The following is an 18,839-nucleotide window of genomic DNA, read 5'->3' as shown; positions in this document are numbered from 1 at the left end:
TGTCAACATCTTCAATCCTTTGAAGCATGTCTCACGTTCAGTCACACCGATTTCACCCTTTGAAGTTCTGGATAAGAACAACTCACAGGCAGCAGTCTTTCACATCCTGTGGACCAAGACTATAATGGAATGAGGCGCTGAAATCTCCCTCACCTCGCGAGATCATTGTACCTGTCCTTTGAACACTTTGGAACATCATCTTCTCATCAATTGTGGTATTCCCAATGACACCCCCCTGTTCGCATACCTCACAGCCTCTGGATGGGCCCCTATGACTAGGACAGCCTTCCTCGCGCACTGCAACAAAATTTGGGTTTCGCAAGGTTTCCCTAACTTGCTGGGACACATGTTTTGCATCGGGGGTGCCACGGAGTTACTGCTTCAAGGTGTTCATCCAGATATTGTCTCAACCCAAGGGAGGTGGTTGTCAGATGCATTTCTAGAATATTGGCATCATATCGACACTATCTTACCATTGTTCATCGCTTCATCGGCCAATATGCAGCGTCTGGCTGACCTAGACCTGGTCATGGACTCTTTTGCTCAACGGCATCACTTATCTTGCTCTGCCCCATCATTGTAATACTTATCACTTACTCTGTCACTCATCGTACTTTGTGGGCTTCTCGTGTATTATCTCGCATTCAATCTGACATGATCCTGTGCATCCATTTGTTTGCTTTGGGTGGGTGGGTTGGGTCCGTCAGGACCCACTTTCATTGTGAGCTTCACTCTATGGTGGTCTGAACGTGTGTTTCTCCTGACAGACCATCAATTTGGTCTGTACATGTCTCGCACCAAACATGCTCCGAAGGTCTGTTTTCCCCGATCCCAAACTTTTCGATATTCAAGTCTTTGCTTATCGTCTTCCAGGATCATGTGCTTAGTCCAGGCACTGCCTCCCGCTGTTAGGTACCGTGCTGGCTCAAGAAGCGGAGGGGTCAGGGCTTGGCTTCAGCTCTTGTGCTGCGCCCTTAGCTGAGTATGTGCCCTGAATTTGGAGCGGGTCCGATGTTGTCTGACGGTAGGATGAGTAGACTGCTTAGGTCCACTTTGAGGGTCGGGAGATAATAGCTACTAGCAGTGGACTGACTAGGAGCAGAGTGGAGAGGGCAGAGGATAGTGCGGAGGATGGATAGGAGCAGGGGGGATACTTGATAGGGGCAGAGAAGTAAGGAGAAGACTTAGAGCACGGCTCTAAGTCGGAGCAGAGAGTCGGAGGCAACAACAAGATGAAACTTGTGTCTGGAGGAGGCAAGGTCCTACTGAGAATTCTCACAAGTGGAGACTGCAAGAAGACAAGTAATATTAAGACTGAGGAAAAATATCTAAGTACAGGATATGTTATATACTTCTAAGTATGAGGCAGTGATCAGGATAACTATGTTGTAAAGCTATGTACCAAGGATATAATTTGTAAGTACTTACACAGGTGAAGACATAAGTCAGAGCGGATATCAACATGTACACGTCGGATCAGTGATCGAGCGGTAAGAGGAATTACCAGTGATCCGGAAGTAAGGGTCTATGTACCAAAGGGGAAAGTATATATCTAAAAGGGGAAAGAGGTTCCAGTTGAATGGAGACATTATAGAAGGGGACCGGTCGGGCGGTCGAGTGGAAGCGTAGGAGCAGAATGCAGACTGTGATTGGACGGAGCGGAGGATGGATGAAGTGGAGGTGGTTGGAAAGCGGAGCAGATATTAATATCAGAGCAGTCGGATCAGGTATATGATACCCGCGCGTGCCTGGCTTTGCCAGACCTTCCCACACACAAAATGAATCATTAGCACATTGTCTTCAACTTGATTCATTATTAAACCTCCTTGACTTGCACAGATACTTTTTTATATGTTCACACTCTCCACAGACATCCTCCTTGCATCTACACTCTCTCTGTACCTTCTCTGAGAGCAAATATCAAGCTTACCTTAACATCATTCCAATGACTGGATATTTGATCATCTCATTATCTTCTCCCAGATCACGTGTTTCATACAAAGGCCCTCACCATCCTCTGATATTGCCGACACACCTGTCTCTAGTGCTAGCAGTGCTTTGACTCTCCCACTCGTTACAGATCGTGCCAATATAACTCCTGCGCCAGAGCCTATCCTCAGTCAGAGCATCAACATACCACCCTTTCCAGACCTTGCGCCTCCACCCTCCACCCCCGGCAGCTTTGGGCCAGGCCCAGACTTGAACTTGCCTCCAGGTCTCAATGACTTTCTTTCAATGTTTAATCCGTCTTTTGAGCCTTACTCTGACGGATTCAATGATGGTGGAAGCTCCTCTACATTTTTCTAAGTCTTCAACTTATTTTCTTGCTGTAATATGACCTTCGTACAGTTGCAGTCTTATTCGTTGTTGCTGGGATTGCATTTGTTCAAGCAAATTGTCATTTTCAGTACCTATTACACAGCCAATACTAATAATTTGTCTCAATGCTACTAGTATGCCAGTGATAAATGCATGAGGATGGGCCAGTGTCAGGCTGGAAGGACAGGTAAGTAAAGGCTGCAGGAGCCGACAACATGTCGGGGTCATCTGCCATGCTCCGAACACAAATTCCAGAGGAAGGAAAGCTCCAGTACTGCTAAGGTTGGCCAGTGAAGCCGCTGATTTCAGTTGACTTCTGTGAATGAGACGTTGAGAAGGTAGCAAGAGTAGTGGAGGGCATACATACAAGCCTAGTACACATTGCAATCACGAGGCAGAGGACACATTACAAGTACGGGGTTAAAATGCTGCATAGCGCTATGGTGGGCATGTCGAAGGAGGCAGGGCCCGACATGAGACTGGTGATGATTGTGGTCAGTGAGATCTGAGAGGCTGGGACTCGGGAGGTGTTGGGCATCATACGCTGTGGTGGAGAGTACCAGGAGTGCGTGGGCTGGGAGGCATTGCACTGGGAGGCATTGTGCTGGGAGGCGTTGGGCTGGGAGGCTTTGGGCTGGGAGGCAATTGGGCATGGAGGCGTTGGGTGTGGAGGCGTTGGGTGTGGAGGTGTTGGGCGTCGTACGCTATGGTGGAGAATATCAGGAGTGCGTGGGAATGTGCCAAATAGAAGTCGGGGAGTATAAGCTCGGGGCGGGAGGCGTTGATGGCGGGAAGATAATCTAGTACGCAATTAGATAGGTAGAACAGGTAAATGCTTCAAGTACCTACATTGTCATCCTCTGTGCAAACGGCTACGCCGGATTCTTTGAACGCATACTACGAAGTTGACGGTGTACTATGTCTCTCTCCTGCCGATTGCAACACCTAAAATGCGGTACTAACGGCTTACATACAAGCTAGCTGTTCATCGACGTGTAAGTTAGCAAATCTTGCGGGGGACGATGTGAAAGATCCGAGATTCGATCTCATTTGTTGACCGTTCCGCCAATATTATCGCACGCAAAGTTGATAGTAATAATACCACAACGCTAAGGTCAGTGGGTATATTTTACTACATAATACAGAAGAAAGAACGAGCGTAGCCAATCGCCTGAACGGTAGAGCCTTTGATCAACACGCCAATGAACCTCTCTCGCTGCATCACGTCGAACTAGTTATATCTGGGAGAATACTAAGGGGTCTGAACTTTTCGTCGACGATCGTGATCGGTTCCTTTGCCACTCGATCAAGGCAACCATCAGAACTTGAACATTGACCAAGTCAGCATCAAACTACTACTCAGATGCATACGAAGGCGAACTACCAAGCCGGTGAGTGATGTGGTTAAATCCAGAATGAAAACCACTCATACTCACGCATGAATACGTTGGCCAGGGGCAGTCTTTGCACTCTTTCCTCAGCACGCAAAAGACAGGACATTTTTCACTGTCAGCATCACTGGCAGATATCGATACTGTCAAAGCAGTAACGACGGCGAGGACGAAGGAGATATGCATTGTTGGTGAAGATGTGATATTAGATCGAATAAATCTGAAGTGGATGGTAGGAAGACACCTTGCTTTTATGTGCTAGATATTGCTCTTCATGACGATGTAGGAAGAACCAATCCACCTGACATCCCCTTTCGAACAGATGATATCTGCAATGACAGCAGATTGCCACCTAAGATCTACCTTGTGAAGCAAAGTTTATCAGCAATCTGGCCTGGAACAATATATCACCTTGCAAAGCAAGGTCAATGCCAGCTCGCAACAAGCCAGGCAACGTGTTAGCCTCAGCATGATTACAGGCCTAGAGCGTGTCGTCAGCTCACCGTGACAAGTAAAAGGACGCACATGATATATCATAGGCCGATATGCATGGACACGATGCGTTGGTAGAAGCGCGTATCCTCACGAACCGCTCTCTGGCCATCTTGTCATAGAAAATCTTATAGAACACGGCCAGGCGTTGCGCAGTGCGATCCCCGACACTACAAAAGGTGCCAATAATGCTTTCACCGCAAGGAACTGTAGGCTAGCCGCCAAGTGGACCTGTTTCCCCATGAATGAAATTCCGGTTCTCCATACCTCGGGACAACTGCGACAGACAGTCCAGTCTCTGGTGTTGCCACCCACGTTTGACCGCACATGCAGTAAAAACCACTCCTGCACCCCCAAGCACGCTACCCTCCACATGCAACTTCAACTTGCTTCCGCACCTTCCTGCAACCCCTACCACCCGCTACGTGGCACTGCCTTCCCGCAACCAAGTACTGCGATCTGCTGCTGCCGCCACATTTCAACCATATCTCTTGCTGCTCCTACTATTTCCTGCGACTTCTTGCAACCCCACGCCGTCCACATCCCAGTACGACTTCCTGCAGCCTCCTGCAGCCCTGGTACCTGCCTCACTCGGAGTTTCACACGCCTCATGCTCTCTCCCTCTTCTGCTCGCCACACACCCCTTTTTGCCCTCCTACAGTGCGCACCCTTTTATTCCATGTCCACAATTATTGCACGAATAGGATAAAAAACTAGTTTTACTATCTGTACTACTAGCTAGATGCATATATATTAACCTGTAAAAACAACAAAATCCTTCGGAATAAATTCAACAGGCTTGAATTGGGCTTGAAAGTACCTTTGCTGAGCGCTGAGCGATAAATCGATGACATAGAGAACGAGAGCGGAGTACTTAGGTAATTAATATAGTAATTACGATTACGTGTTACAATACCAATATAGCGTCGCGTCAATCATTCCTAAGTACAACTCTCGTCTCATCTATCATGGCTAGCCCGCTTGCCTGTTGAACTGCGGCTCATTGTCTAGTCTCTTACAAACGCTCTCAGATTTTCTTCGAATGACCTAACTGTGCCCTGCCGAGTGTCCACAGGCTTCTATCATGCAGTAGTCGGCACTTCTGTACGAGTCTATCACGGTCGACAACTCTGACGTCTGCACAACGCTTGCAGAGCGTCCTCATCTACCCGAGAAAGTCAAATGTTTTATCTTTACATATCCTACGATCACGGACCGAGGCGCACCTTGAGAATCTCACATCTGCCCTCAAAAATATGACCTGCCTGTCAACGCTCAAGCTTATCCATTCCCAAGCGAGCCACTCGTCCGTCCTTCAACACTGCAGTGCCGACCTTCACGCTTTCCATTGCACCTATGAAATCGACCAACAATTGCTATGCTTCTTGAACAAGCAAGACAACATCCGTGACCTCCCTGCCATTGGCTCAGCACACGCCCCAACACCTCAATCCTGAAGAGTTTCCTCGCACATCTCTTCCGCATTTAACGCAAGTCTCTGTGGTCGCCCGGTTCACACTGTGCGGTTCAAGGGCGACCATGCACCCAGCACCAGGTTCTTGCTTCCTGCCATCGTCGGCCCCTCCACAGTGCCTGTCAGGAATTTGGGACTTGATCTCATGATTTGGCGCCCAAGACAATTGCACACCTACGCACAAATTCTAGAGCCTGTTGAGGAAATCACTCTGACGGGTCTTGCTACTCGGGTCAGCATTTGCCAATACTCGTTCTTACTTTATGGCAGGAATATTAACAACCATATAGCACCTGGGTGAGAGACTGAGCGAAGGATTCGAATTCTGGGGATCTCATCTCCATCGCGTGCTGGCAACATCCCAAATTTGAAAAGGTTGACGTTCTGGATGGAGGGGAAGCGCGAAGACGCTTCCACATGGGCTCGGTTTCTCTTCGAGGAGTTCTATGACAAGCTTTCTCGTCTTGAGCAAGTCTCATGCGCCGCTTCTGGACCGGACATGTCAACATCATTCGAGTTTTTTGAGGTGGAGGTGGGTTGCATACCTCACGAGGGTAATAGAACTCGTTGCCACAGGGCCGCGAATGACGTCCGCGAGCTCATGCTGCTTCCCGTCCTTTGTTACTGGAGTGAAGAAAACCTTTGCGATGGAAACACTGGTAACGTTGCCCTCTATCTCGTGTAGAGATGGAAAGATGCATGTCAGAGAGGAAAGCCCACCCGGAATGGCCCTGGCCCTGAGCTACGAGCAGTGGTGCCGAATATTTGTCGTGCTTTCCCTCTATCGTAGCCCATTTGTTAACTTGTGGTGTTCATCACATATACTTCTCTCAGAATGGACATGCGCTCCCAATGGTCTATTGTCCCACTCACTTCCCGATACTACACGAACGGAGTCTCGGCATGAATTTGCATTCCCTTGTTTGGGACCCCATATGATGACCCTCACTCCTGACGAAGTGATACACCTGGCGGCTAGCCTACAGTTCGCTGCGGTGAAGAGCATTACTTATTGGAACCTTTTGGAGTGTCGAGGATCGCACTGCGCAACGCCTGGTCGTGTTCTATAAGAATTTCGATGGCGAGAGGGCCGCCAGAGAGCGGTCTGTGAGGATATGGGCTTCTACCAGCGCATCGTGTCTGTGTATCGGCCTATGATCTATCATGTGTGTCCTGTTACTTGTCACGGTGAGCTGACGACACGCTTTAGGTCCAGCATCATCCTGAGGCTTGCCTGGCTTGCGAGCTGGCATTAACCTTACCTCGCAAGGCGACACTCTGTTCTACGTCAAATTGCCAATAAACCTTGCTTCACAAGGTAGATTTTAGGTGGCAATCTGCTGTCATTGCAGATATCATCTGATCAAAAGGGAACTTTAGGTGGATTGGTTCTTCCTACATTGTCATGAAGAACAATATTCAATATTCAACACATAAAAGCAAGGTGTCTTCCTACCATCCACTTCAGACTTATATCACATCCTCACAAACAATGCATTTCTCCTTCGTCCTCGCCGTTGCTGCTGCTTTGACAGCATCGATATCTGCCAGTGATGCTGACAGTGAAAAATGTCCTGTCTTTTGCGTGCTGAGGAGAGAGTGCAAAGAGTGCCCCTGGGATGCGTATTCATGCGTGAGTATGAGTAGTTTTTATCCTGGATTTAACCACATCACTCACCGGCGTGGTAGTTCGCCTTTATATGCGTCAACTGAGTGTGTAGTAGTTTGTTGCGACGGTTGCCTTCAAGCGGCAAAGGAACCGATCACGATTGTCGACGAAGAGTCCAGAACCCTTAGTATTCATATAACTAGTTGTGACGCAGTGAGAGGTCCATTGGCGTGTTGATCAAAGGCTCTCTCATTCAGGCGATTAACTGAGCCCGTTCTTTCTTCCGTATTATGTAGTAAGAGATACCCGTTGACCTTAGCGTTGTGGTATTATTACTGTCAACTCACGCCATGATGATTTTGGCAGCACGGTCAACAAATGACATCGGATCTCGAACCGAAACTACGCTTTCACATCGTCCCCCGCATGATTTACTAACTTACATGTCGATGAACAGCTAGCTGGTATGTGAGCCGTTAGTACCGCATTTCAGGTGTTGCGATCAACAGGAGTTTTTAGATTGTAACATGCCTGTGACACCGTCAGTCCTATGCGTTCAAAGAATCTGAATCCGACGTAGCTGTTTGCACAGAGAATGGCAATGAAAAACACTGTTACATCATTGTTATCCTTTGTGCAAAAGGGTAACGTTGAATACCTGGCCATGAGTGTATCTAAAACCTTGCTAGTTAGCAGGAAGAACGTTAACGCGAATGGATCAAATATGTTCAAAGAATCAGCGCGTATTACAGGCGTTTACACAGAGGATGGCTAAAACACACAATCCTATGTTACCAACGGCTGTAACGTTGAATTTGTTCTACCTAAGATTTTGCGCAAGTAGTGAAGAACAGAAAGCTGGTTTGCGATGGGTTGTTTGTTTTGATCTTGTGAATTCAACAAAGGCAAACAACCGCTCCGGAACAATTAACTGATGAATGAGTTCTGGAATTCCCAAGGCTTGCTGGCCGTAAGTAGTGCAGTACTGGCCTCTGCAGGCAGAGCGACCTACAAATTCCATCAGATCTCCAACAAATGAATGGCGTTCGCAAACTTTGGGGAGGCGGAAGCTCGTCTCAAACACCACCTCCGCCTCCACCACCACCTGAAACGCCTCCCCCGTCCGTCTCTTCAGCTAGACCCTCGAGGGCAGCATCGCCTTCTGAAGGTTCTCCTATAACAACAACAACGCAGGGACTTCTCATAAGGAAGAACAAGAAGCAGTCATCCGTGGCATCTGTCACAGACGCTGGGAACGGAAACGACGTCACCGGTTCTGAGCGGTCTGCCAGTGCCTCAAGTTCATCTCCTATAGTCTCACCCACCAGAATCACTTCACCCTCACGCAAACCAGTCCCAAATAGCATACCAGGCCCAGGTCCCTCATCGACATCTCCCAGAATTCCACCTTTACGCCCAAGAACGTCTACCGCTTCAGAATGGAAACGCACCTCGGGGTTACTCAATATAAGGGATGACTTACTTATGAGTCTTCTCACTAGCGAGGCTGTGGTTGATAGTCGGGAATGCGAGATCCTGAGTGGAGAGGAAGTCGAGGAACTTAAGAAGGTTCGGTTTAATCACTCGATCTGCGCCCTTTATTTTAATTTTAATGAATCATCCCCCTAGGAACACCAAATTCTCAAAATCCGACTCGTAGCGACGCAGAAGAAACTCAAACTCGAAACCAAAATCCGCGATGCAGCCCTATCCCTCTCCAAAGTCAACACCGCGCACAAAAAAGTTTCAAAAGCCACAGACGACCAGTTAGAAACCGCAGAGCGCAAAGTCAATGCTGCACAAACAGAGTTTTGGCGCGTTTCAGAACGAGCGTGTGAAGTCGAACGGAAGCTCCTAGAGCATCGTGCAGGCGTGCTTGGGTACTCTGTCGCTAAGATGGAAAGAAAGATGATGCCTAGCGGGGATGTGGATACGCCGAACAGGAGTTCGACGTTCAGTTCAGTCACGAATACTTCCACACTTTCGAAAGCGCGATTCGACGGAGCCCATTTGTTCGCAGGCCATGCTGATGCACAAATTCCCAAAGCACCACCATCCGTATCTGATGTCATCGCGCTCGAAGACAGGCTCCGCGCCGCAACAGAGGCTCTCAGTATTGCAAACCAGAAGCAAGCTGAGATGGCACGTGAACTATCCCACCTTCGTCTCGAGAAGGAACAGATCGAAACGACGATGGGTATGGAACTGCAGACTGCTGAGGAAACTGTTGCTGCGCTCGAGCAGGAGTTGCCGCGTTTCGAGGAGTTGAATACGAAATGCCAGGAACTACTCGAGGAGCGCGTTCAGTGGGAAGAAAACAAGGCTCAGTTAGCTGTTCGAGAGAAGGAGGTGGAGAGGTTGGAGAGGCGGTTAGAGGTCTTGGAGGAGAAAAGCGGCGAGGCGGCTGAGATGGAACGTGTCCTCTCGGATGTGCAAGCACAGTGCGACGAGGAGCTGCAGAAAAAGGACAAGGAGATTATCGCACTGAAAGCGGAATGGGAGGAGGCGAGAGAGGAATGGGACGCTGAGAAAGCCGTCATGGAAGAGGATAAACTCGCTGAGCTCAGTGCGCTACGGGATGAGTTGGAGGAAGCAAGAGAGGAATGGGAAGCAGAGAGAGCCGTATTGGAGGAGGACAAGCTGACAAGGCTTGGTGCCTTGCAGGATGAATTGGATGATGCGAGGGCTGGTGGCGAAGCACGAGCAGAGTTAGAAGAAGCCATTGAAGCACTCCGGACGGTGGTGCAGCTCCATAGTATCCAGGCTTCACCAGACTCGACCTTCCAGGACCTACTTTTCTCAGTTGGCTCGCACCTCGAAACGTTGTCAGCTGTGCTTCAAGAGCATAGCGACATGCATACGCGCCTTGAAGACGAGCTACGAGTACACGCGGATCAAACCGAATCACTCTCAAAGGACCTAGACGTCATTCGTCAAGAAAGAGACAACGCACACCTCGAAATCCTCTCCCTAGAATCAAAAATCAAGGTATGTAACTCCCACATCATCCCACTCCAAACAAAAACACTCATACTTTCCAGGAACTTATCGATACAGTCCCATCACATAACCTCCCCCCCATCGAATACAAAGGCGAAGCAGCAGACATTATCGCCCTCCTCCAACCCATCTGGGACATCCTCCCTGCACCCGAACTCCGCGCTACGAAACTGAACAGTAAACGACACCTCCGGAACACATCTAGCACCTCAAATCCAGGCGGATCATCATCATCCCCTTCTAAAAATACGCTTCCATCCCTATCCGACATGGACGTACGCGCACTTAAATCTCTATACGACGTTCGTTCTCCCGCTTCTCCACCCGCAGACCAAAGCAAAGGTAAAGGGACATTCAGTATCGAAGCATTCGTCGCGCGCGTCCAAGCACTCGTCATAGACGATCGAGCCTTAATCGAAAGACTCATCCGCTTCGCACAAGCGCACTCCCTCCTCAAGAAAAATGCAGAACGCGCTCAAAAACTCGCACAAGACAGCAATACAGCCCTAGAAACTTATCAACGCCAGGTGACGACGCTCGAACGGCAGAATGTCTCTCTTGTGTTGAAACAGAATGCATTGTGAGTTGTTCTGGCGTATTATGGAACTTGATTTCTAATTTACGTGTGTACAGGATGGATGAGATAAGGGAATTACAAGACGCGATTGAACGTGCGGTGGGAGAGAGGCGAGAGATGGAGGAGCGGGCTGCGGACCAGGCGGAGACCTGTCGACAGCTTGAAGAAGCGAACGATGCATTGAGCGCAAAGACGTTGACGCTTGCAGAAGAAGCTGCTGAAGCGCCTGAAAGGATACGAAGGCAACTAGCAGAGTGCGCCGACGCGTTACGAGAAGCCAAGGAGGAGATCGATGCGATGCGATCGTCGGAACAGACACAGCGTATTGCCCTGTTGGACGAGTTGAACACCGTGCAGACGGAGAATGGGAACCTTCGTGCGCAACTCAGGGCGACGAAGAAGTGAGGAGGAATGACAGTTTCACGAATCTATCACACGCATGATGTATGTAAATAATGTCTCCAACTTGAAAGTCTGCATCAAGGATTTCATTGATATCCGATGATCCGACTTAATATGCGGTAACAGCTGGATCGTAGGATTTGTCTTCGACTATTTCGCTGTCGAATGACGAGGCGTGTTCACTGTCTTCCGGAGGGTGCGATGTCAAGAAGTTCTTGATAGTCTTCGAGTGTGGTGCTTTATGCTGGTGGATGCCGTAAGGCAGCAGACACAAAGGCACCAGGCGCGTCAGCACACGAAAAGCGGCGAACGAATATATAAGGTCTGATTGAGAATCGTTCTTGTAGGTCAGATGGCGAAAGTTGGGTAGGTATCTCGCACGAGACCGATTAGAAGGACTGTAGCATTGCCTATGTATCCTCTGGGTTCGTTGATTTCAGGGGTATTAAAACTCTCCTCGTACATTGAAACTTTGCGATTATATTGCTCTTCGCCAGCGCTCACTCTGCATTGCTTTACTCATTTTTTTTCCTACCATGACGGTTATGTTGAACTCCACGATTATGAACCACTATGACATTGTATGATAATTTCTGGACTCTACTGCATTTATTTAACCTATCTACTCGCATGTGGCGTGGCGGCCAACAAGAAAACGACCCAGGGGAAACCCAAAAAAGGGAATTCAAATGGAATTGTCATCTGATGCCCCGTACTTACGTCGTTGGCGCTTGTCCGAGTCCATGTCATCGACGGTTTGGCATTGTCCATCATACATCATGGCGCAAGAGGTGCGAGGATCAAGTTTCAAGTTTCAAACGTCGCATTGTCAGCAGCATCTATCTATGATCTGTGATCATTGCTGCAAGCGTCTCAGTTGGGATGGAACAGATGTCACATCGGGGATTCGAATATTTAAGACTGGTTTGAATGTCGTGCGAAATGTCAAGATAATACTTAATATTTAGGTTGTCGTCTAAGCGGATGTAAAATTTCAAATGTTAAAGAGATCTTGCACGACAAGAGAAATATAAAGTATCAGCGAACATTTTGTTACTGTCTGAACATCAATGATAATAAGAAATATAAATATATCTTTAATGCTGGCATAAACTTCGAAATGAAACTTCACATTTAAGACTCGAAAAAACTTCAACTATCGCACGTGACTGAACGTCTGCTCATGTATGAAGTTTAGACCGTCGCTTAGACGGGCGTTAAAATTCAAAATACCCCCTGACAATAAAACGTGAAAATAAATCATCAAGTTTTATCTCCAGATAAAACCGATCGCCCACTCACGGCTGAATCATCGCCCACTTACAACGTCATCGCCCACTTAAGTTTGAGATGCAAAATATCACGGGACTAGACAATGTGAAGTGAGATATGAAATATTGTACACAAATCTACCGTACACAAATCTACTGTACACAAACATAGTAGAGTGAAACTGAAGCCTGTTTGACAGTAGTCAGACACCGGTGATTTCTCGAGGTGAATGAATGTACTTACAAAATCATTTCAACTTGTATACAGGCTAGTGCTAATTGTCTGTAAAAGCTGAGCAGGAGATTAGAGATGCACAAGTAACAACCAATTTATTCTTACCACTTGCTTTGGTGGCAAGAAAACTGCAAGATGCCACGTTGACATTTTTCATCATTTTGTTGGTGCCCACATTGAATTTGAGTGAGCCTTTCCACTGCGAGCCAGTCATTGGACCGTTAGCATCATTAGTGAATTTATGTCGCTCTCGTGAAACGCCCTGTTGAATGTTGTCCAGGCGTGACTGAAACCAAAATTCACAGCGACTGGACCAGAACCCCACGTTTAGTCCTGAGGCAGCCCATGCCTGGGGCCTGGGCCACCAGGAGACAATTTCAACATTCCCGTCGTCTAGATTATTATTCAAACATAAGCACCTCTGTCGATGTAAATGAGAGAAACTTACTGGTATGCAAATAATACGTCCCGCACATGAAATCTACCTCCTCTTCTGACAGCTCATCACCAAAATAAGTCTGGCCATTAATGTCCAGCATGAGGCCAAACGGTACCGCTTCCCATGAAATGCCATCGAGAATGGAGGGGAGAACATCGAACCCAAGACTATGTAAAGCCAGCCGCCATATGAGGCCACCATGAAGAAAAGCCGCTCTTGCGCGAGGCTGGTTCATGAACTCGTGACGGTGCTGCTCGTACACGATGTAGTCAGCAAAAACAGGCCTAAAATGGGTGAGCCTGCGATCCTCAGGGGGGAAGACGTGTCCGAGTGAGTATGTACGGAGTTCCATAAGTGGGCATTGAGCATGAGGTGGAACTGAGATTGGCTGCAACGTCTTTATAGCGATTTCTTTTTCAAGGAGGTTATGTGCGATCTTGGTGATATCCGAGCCCCAGTCATGCTGGAGGCACATTGCAGCTGTAATAGCGTTGGGAACTGCCAGTTTCCAGGGCACCAGATTTGATGACAGTAACTCGATGATGTAGAGCTGCTGCTTGGGTTGTTGCACATAGGAAACTCAAATGTGTGCGTTTGAGACTGACAGGGACGAGTCAGGTCCTAGATCCCAGAGATCGGGCGGGATGTCTGACAACTGTGATTGAGGGAGGGTGATGAGGTAACCTATAAAACATGTGATAACATGCTTCTGTGCGTCTGGAATTGACATGATATTCGTGGGGTTGTCGCCGATGAGTCTGCATAAGTGAGTCCACTGTGTCTTGCGAGTCCAATCATCAAATGTAGTTGATCTGCCTCGGGGTGTAGTGGTGGATGCTGCAAGGCGATATCTGAGATGAAAATGCAAAATCAAGACAAATTGCTCAATACTACGAGTGTATTGCATAGAGGGTGCAACCTCATAATGACCGAAGTAGGCTTCAATGTCTTTCAAGAAACTGGACAAGGGTGGTGGAGGGGCAGGGGGAGCAGGGGGAGGTTCAGAAGGAGCAGACGCAGGCGGGAAATCATCTTCCTCCCAATTGCCATCGGGAATGCTGGTAAGATCCAATGCATCGCACAAGTCCCACTCATTACGGAATGAATCATACAGTGGCTCAAAAAACTGTCCGCATGTTTTCACATTTTTCACTATCTATGATATTTTATGAGAATGTACAAACACATCAAGGACATGCTGGTACCATATTGGAGTACTACTTCAGGGCTTCCAATTGAGCCCTATGGCGTGGGAATCAGCCAAGATATGGTGGACATATGAGGCTTACAAAATGATGACTCATGCGGACAGTTTTTTGACTCAAATATTTTACAGTGATAATCAGGTATTCTAGTACATTGTGTGACCTCCCTTGGCTTTAATTACTGCCTCTATCCTTCTAGGCATACTCTTAAAACTACATCTAACTATATAAACCAGAATGTCTTATGTGTCATAGTCATAATCACTATGAAAGCCATCTCCTCTACTCGAAGGGATAATATCCTCTCTTTGTCCTATGCTGGCCTCTCTGCTCATCAAATTTTCTCTAGAACTGAAGTATGCAAGTCTACTGTGGCCAAGTGTATCAAAGAAAGCCATCTGGACAAGGAAAACTCTTGTGGAGGACGTCCACCTCTGCTAATAAGAGGGCTATCATCCAACATATCACTACAGGAAAGGCTAATGATGCCGTCCAAGCCACCCATTATATCAATTTCACCATCACCACCACTGTCTCTTCACAAACTGTGAGGAATGTTCTCAAGGCAGTTCATCTCAAGGCAGTAACAAAGAAGAAATGCCTCTTCTCTCTATCAAACATAGACAGAGAAGACTACCTTTGGCTTGGCCCATCAAAACTGGACTGTAGAGGACTGGAAGCATGTTATATGGTCAGATGAGACCAAAATCGATAGGATTGGGTCAGATGGGAAGGTATATGTGTGGAAAAAGAAGAGGGATTTTCTAACAGACAGAGAGGTTAGTGAGACTGTCAAATTTGGAGAAGGTTCTCTAATTGTATGGGGCTGTATGGGATGGAATGGTGTGGATATACTTGCTGAAGTTGAGGGGAGGATGGATGCTGAGCAGTATGTGGACATTCTAAATGACCACTTGCTGTCTAGCATAGCTGAATTAGGGATTGATGAAAAAGACATCATTTCCCAACAGGATAATGATCCCCAGCACACATCTAGAAGAGCCAGACAATGGTTTAAAGAACATAATATCAATGTTCTTGACTGACCAGCACAGTCCCCTGATGTCAATGTCATTGAACATCTCTGGGGAACACTCAAGAAGAAGCTTCAAGCCTATGAAACCCCCCCTAAAGTAGTATAGGAGCTATGGGAGAGAGTAGCAGTGGAATGAGCAAGGATTACAGCAGAATATTTCCAGAAATTGATTGAGAGTATGCCTAGAAGGATAGAGGCAGTAATTAAAGCAAAGGGAGGTCACACAATGTACTAGAATACCTGATTATCACTGTAAAATATTTGAGTCAAAAAACTGTCCGCATGAGTCATCATTTTGTAAGCCTCATATGTCCACCATATCTTGGCCGATTCCCACGCCATAGGGCTCAATTGGAAGCCCTGAAGTAGTACTCCAATATGGTACCAGCATGTCCTTGATGTGTTTGTACATTCTCACACAATATCATAGACAGTGAAAAATGCGAAAACATGTGGACAGTTTTTTGAGCCACTGTATACCCTGGTAGATTTGCTATATGACATCCAAGTCATCGGTATCTCAGCCTTTGTGAGACGGATGCATTGACGAAAGCTGCCAAACTCGTCATTAGGTTGCCATTCAAACACCATGACTGTGTTGGATTTGCCAGGAATGCTGTGGTTCATGGCTACCTGCTCACAGCTCTGACGCGACTGCCGTTGAGCTGGCATCTCCGTCTCCTCTTTCCTCTTGTTCTCCTGACAGCGCCGTGCAAAGAATGCCTTCCAGTCTTCTCCTCGCCTCTGTCCACAGTGGGGTTGGGAGACTGGGAACAGAGAGTCCGCATGTGCTTCAGGAACATCAGACACGGGCTGTGCCCCACTGTTCTGACCCCATCCAAGGGCACTATTGTCCCATTTAAGGACACTCTGAGTGTTGTCCTCTGGTCGACCCCACGCACTATAGTTTGGCTCACCCCACGCGCTGTCATCCGGCTGACCCCAAGTGTCAGGCATCTGCTTCCTTTGGGCTTCCTTGGTCACACGGGCGATAGCTGCTGGAGACGGGATATAATGACGCAAAGTAGAATCAACGGCGGCAGAAGTATTCTGAGAAATGTGGACCCAAATCGGAAGCAAGAATTTCTCAAACATGGGCAATTGAACTTGCCAAGGACAGTGAATGGAAGAGATCAAGGCTCCCGTACATGGCACATTTGTCGTCAGATCTCCAATGAATGAGCGCGACAACTCAAGAACCCATTCAGCGGGTATGGGATGTCGGGGGTCACTCATTAAGATAGCCGTCCACTGATTGGCACCTTGGTATCGACGACTCATGATGTACCATGAGCAGGTGGCAGCAATTACTGGAAATCCATCAAGCAATCATGAATGATGAATAAACTGGTTGACTTACATAGAAATGCATCACACGACCTTATTGCAACCTTCTTAGCAATGCTAGCATCTGCATGCGACCATTGGTACCCATAGGTAGTTGGAGCACGTGGAAGTTTAGTCCCCCACGGAATGAATAATCCAGCACCCAAACGTTCCTGGCACCCCAGCAGTTTCTGCTCTAAGTTGACCCATTTTGCCTGAATATCGCGGTGGAGAATGTGCTTTCCCGATGGATCTACCTCTGTGAGGAGGGAAAACCTGGAGTGGTTGAGGCATCCAAAGATCGGCCCATCGAAGCTAGGATTCAAAGGTACAAGGGGAAACCACGGACGAGTTCCGTATGCCCAGCGAGTAGTGAGTGGCGTATTACTATCGTCGGGAGAACAATCATAGTCTTTGTGAGGATCCCAAGGAGGTTCGTGAGGTATAACATCGGGAAGGGAATGTGTGATAAGAGAGGTATAAACCTGCCCATCACGGATGATGACTCGGAGATTGTTACTCATGGAAGCGAGGAGACGCAAAGAGTATCACAGTCAAGACTACTGCAACAGTACAAACCGTTACATTAGGTTTAGATGAGAGACATTGAGAATATCGCAGTCAAGACTACCACAACAGTACAAACCGTTACATTAGGTTTAGATGAGAGACATTGAGAATATTGCAGTCAAGACTACTGCAACAGTACAAACCATTACATTAGATAAGGAAGAAGGTAACGAAATGAGAGAAGTTTGGTGCGTCTAATATAGACATAGCGGAGTTTCAACAAACAATTACCATATCAGTGGCAACAATACCAGGGGGTGTGGTCTGTGGTCCATGTGGATTGAGACAAGCGGAGGAAAACAGAACAATGCCAGGGCTGTGGCGTGAGATGAGTGGAGAAAATTAAAATTAAAAACAGGATTTCGACTATGTGGCTTGAGACGTGGAGTAAAGAACTACCGAACGAAGATGACATTTTCCGATGATTAAGAAAACGAATTTGGACACAGGCATGTATTAGAATCTTATGTGAAGTCTGAAGAGAGGGAGAGCTGGTGGCGACCTGAGCTTGGTGTGGATTGTTGGCAGTGAAAGCAGAGAACGCCGGGTGGCACGACTGTACATACAGTCATGCCCTGGAAAAGGTTGTTGAAGGTCGTTGTCGACGAGTTTCCACCCAAGTTATTTCTGGGATAGGCAGTCCCATGAAAGACCAGAAGGATGTTAAACCCATGATCAATATGGGACGAAGGGTCCTATGGAAGACCAGGGAAAAGATTTTAAACCTATGATCAATAAGAGGAGAATAACATCATGACGACTCACTTCATAGATCTGCAGCTTCTGCCCAAGTTGTTTCTGTGATAGGCGGTCCAATGAAAGAGCAGGGTAAGGATGTTAAACCCATGATCAATATTGCGAAGGGCTGCCATGGACGTCGAACCAGGAAGCGATGGATGTTGACTTAGAGTTAGGACATTGGCGGTGGTGATGAAAGTAGAGAACGCTGGGCACGACCGTACATACAGTCATACCCTAGAGAAGGTTGTGAAAGGTCACTATCGACGAAAAGTCTAGTGACGATGAAAGAGGAGAATGCAGGGCATGACTGTATGTACAGTCATGCCCTGGAAGGAGGTGAGGAAGGTCATTGTCGACAAGGAGAATGGCAGGCTCGACAGTACAAACGTCGAACCTCCTAGAAGAAGGTAGTAAAGAACTTAGTAATAGTAATAAAGATGAGGGACTTAGAACTTTGGCGATGAAAGCACCCAACAATCACAAACAACCATATTAGGAAATTGTTACATAACGATAGGGACTTGGAACTTTGGCAACAAAAGCTGGAGAAGGTCGTGAAAGGTCGCTGTCGATGAGAAGTCTAGTGACAAAAAAGAGGAGAATGCAGGGCATGACTGTATGTACAGTCATGCCCTGGAAGAAGGTGAGGAAGGTCGTTGTCGACAAGGAGAATGGCAGGCTTGACAGTACAAACCGTCGAACCTCCTAGAAGGTAGTAAAGAACTTAGTAATAGTAATGAAGATGAGGGACT

At 47.4% G+C, this 18,839-nt stretch overlaps 4 protein-coding genes across 4 annotated transcripts; 2 read left to right on the top strand and 2 right to left on the bottom strand.

Annotated features, from left to right (window-relative positions):
* Positions 1-235: 235 nt before the first annotated feature.
* On the top strand, positions 236-451 carry EDB91DRAFT_1036542 (uncharacterized protein; the record flags this gene model as incomplete). Its single annotated transcript, XM_041312816.1, has 1 exon — positions 236-451. A coding segment is annotated over one exon (216 nt), but the record flags the coding sequence as incomplete, so codon positions are not given.
* Positions 452-8,200: 7,749 nt separating this feature from the next.
* Positions 8,201-11,485, top strand: EDB91DRAFT_549603 (Up-regulated during septation-domain-containing protein). Its single transcript, XM_041327676.1, has 4 exons — positions 8,201-8,854; positions 8,915-10,273; positions 10,327-10,865; positions 10,919-11,485. Exons 1-4 carry the CDS (start codon positions 8,321-8,323, stop codon positions 11,265-11,267), a joined length of 2,781 nt encoding a protein of 926 aa, XP_041175296.1. The 5' UTR covers positions 8,201-8,320; the 3' UTR covers positions 11,268-11,485.
* Positions 11,486-12,810: 1,325 nt separating this feature from the next.
* EDB91DRAFT_1056166 (uncharacterized protein) lies at positions 12,811-13,561 on the bottom strand (the record flags this gene model as incomplete). The annotated part of the gene is made up of 2 exons (XM_041313979.1): positions 12,811-13,163; positions 13,219-13,561. 2 exons carry the CDS (start codon positions 13,559-13,561, stop codon positions 12,811-12,813), a joined length of 696 nt encoding a protein of 231 aa, XP_041175295.1.
* A 2,398-nt stretch (positions 13,562-15,959) lies between these two features.
* On the bottom strand, positions 15,960-17,300 carry EDB91DRAFT_1083597 (uncharacterized protein; the record flags this gene model as incomplete). The annotated part of the gene is made up of 3 exons (XM_041315646.1): positions 15,960-16,003; positions 16,092-16,760; positions 16,811-17,300. The coding sequence occupies 3 exons, from the start codon at positions 17,298-17,300 to the stop codon at positions 15,960-15,962; spliced, it is 1,203 nt and encodes a 400-aa protein (XP_041175294.1).
* Positions 17,301-18,839: the final 1,539 nt, after the last annotated feature.

Source organism: Suillus paluster (assembly GCF_016628075.1).
Source record: "Suillus paluster strain FC165 chromosome Unknown EDB91scaffold_42, whole genome shotgun sequence".
NCBI lineage: Eukaryota > Fungi > Basidiomycota > Agaricomycetes > Boletales > Suillaceae > Suillus > Suillus paluster.
The sequence above is the reverse complement of the archived record's forward strand: the minus strand, read 5'-3'. Positions and strand labels throughout refer to the sequence as shown.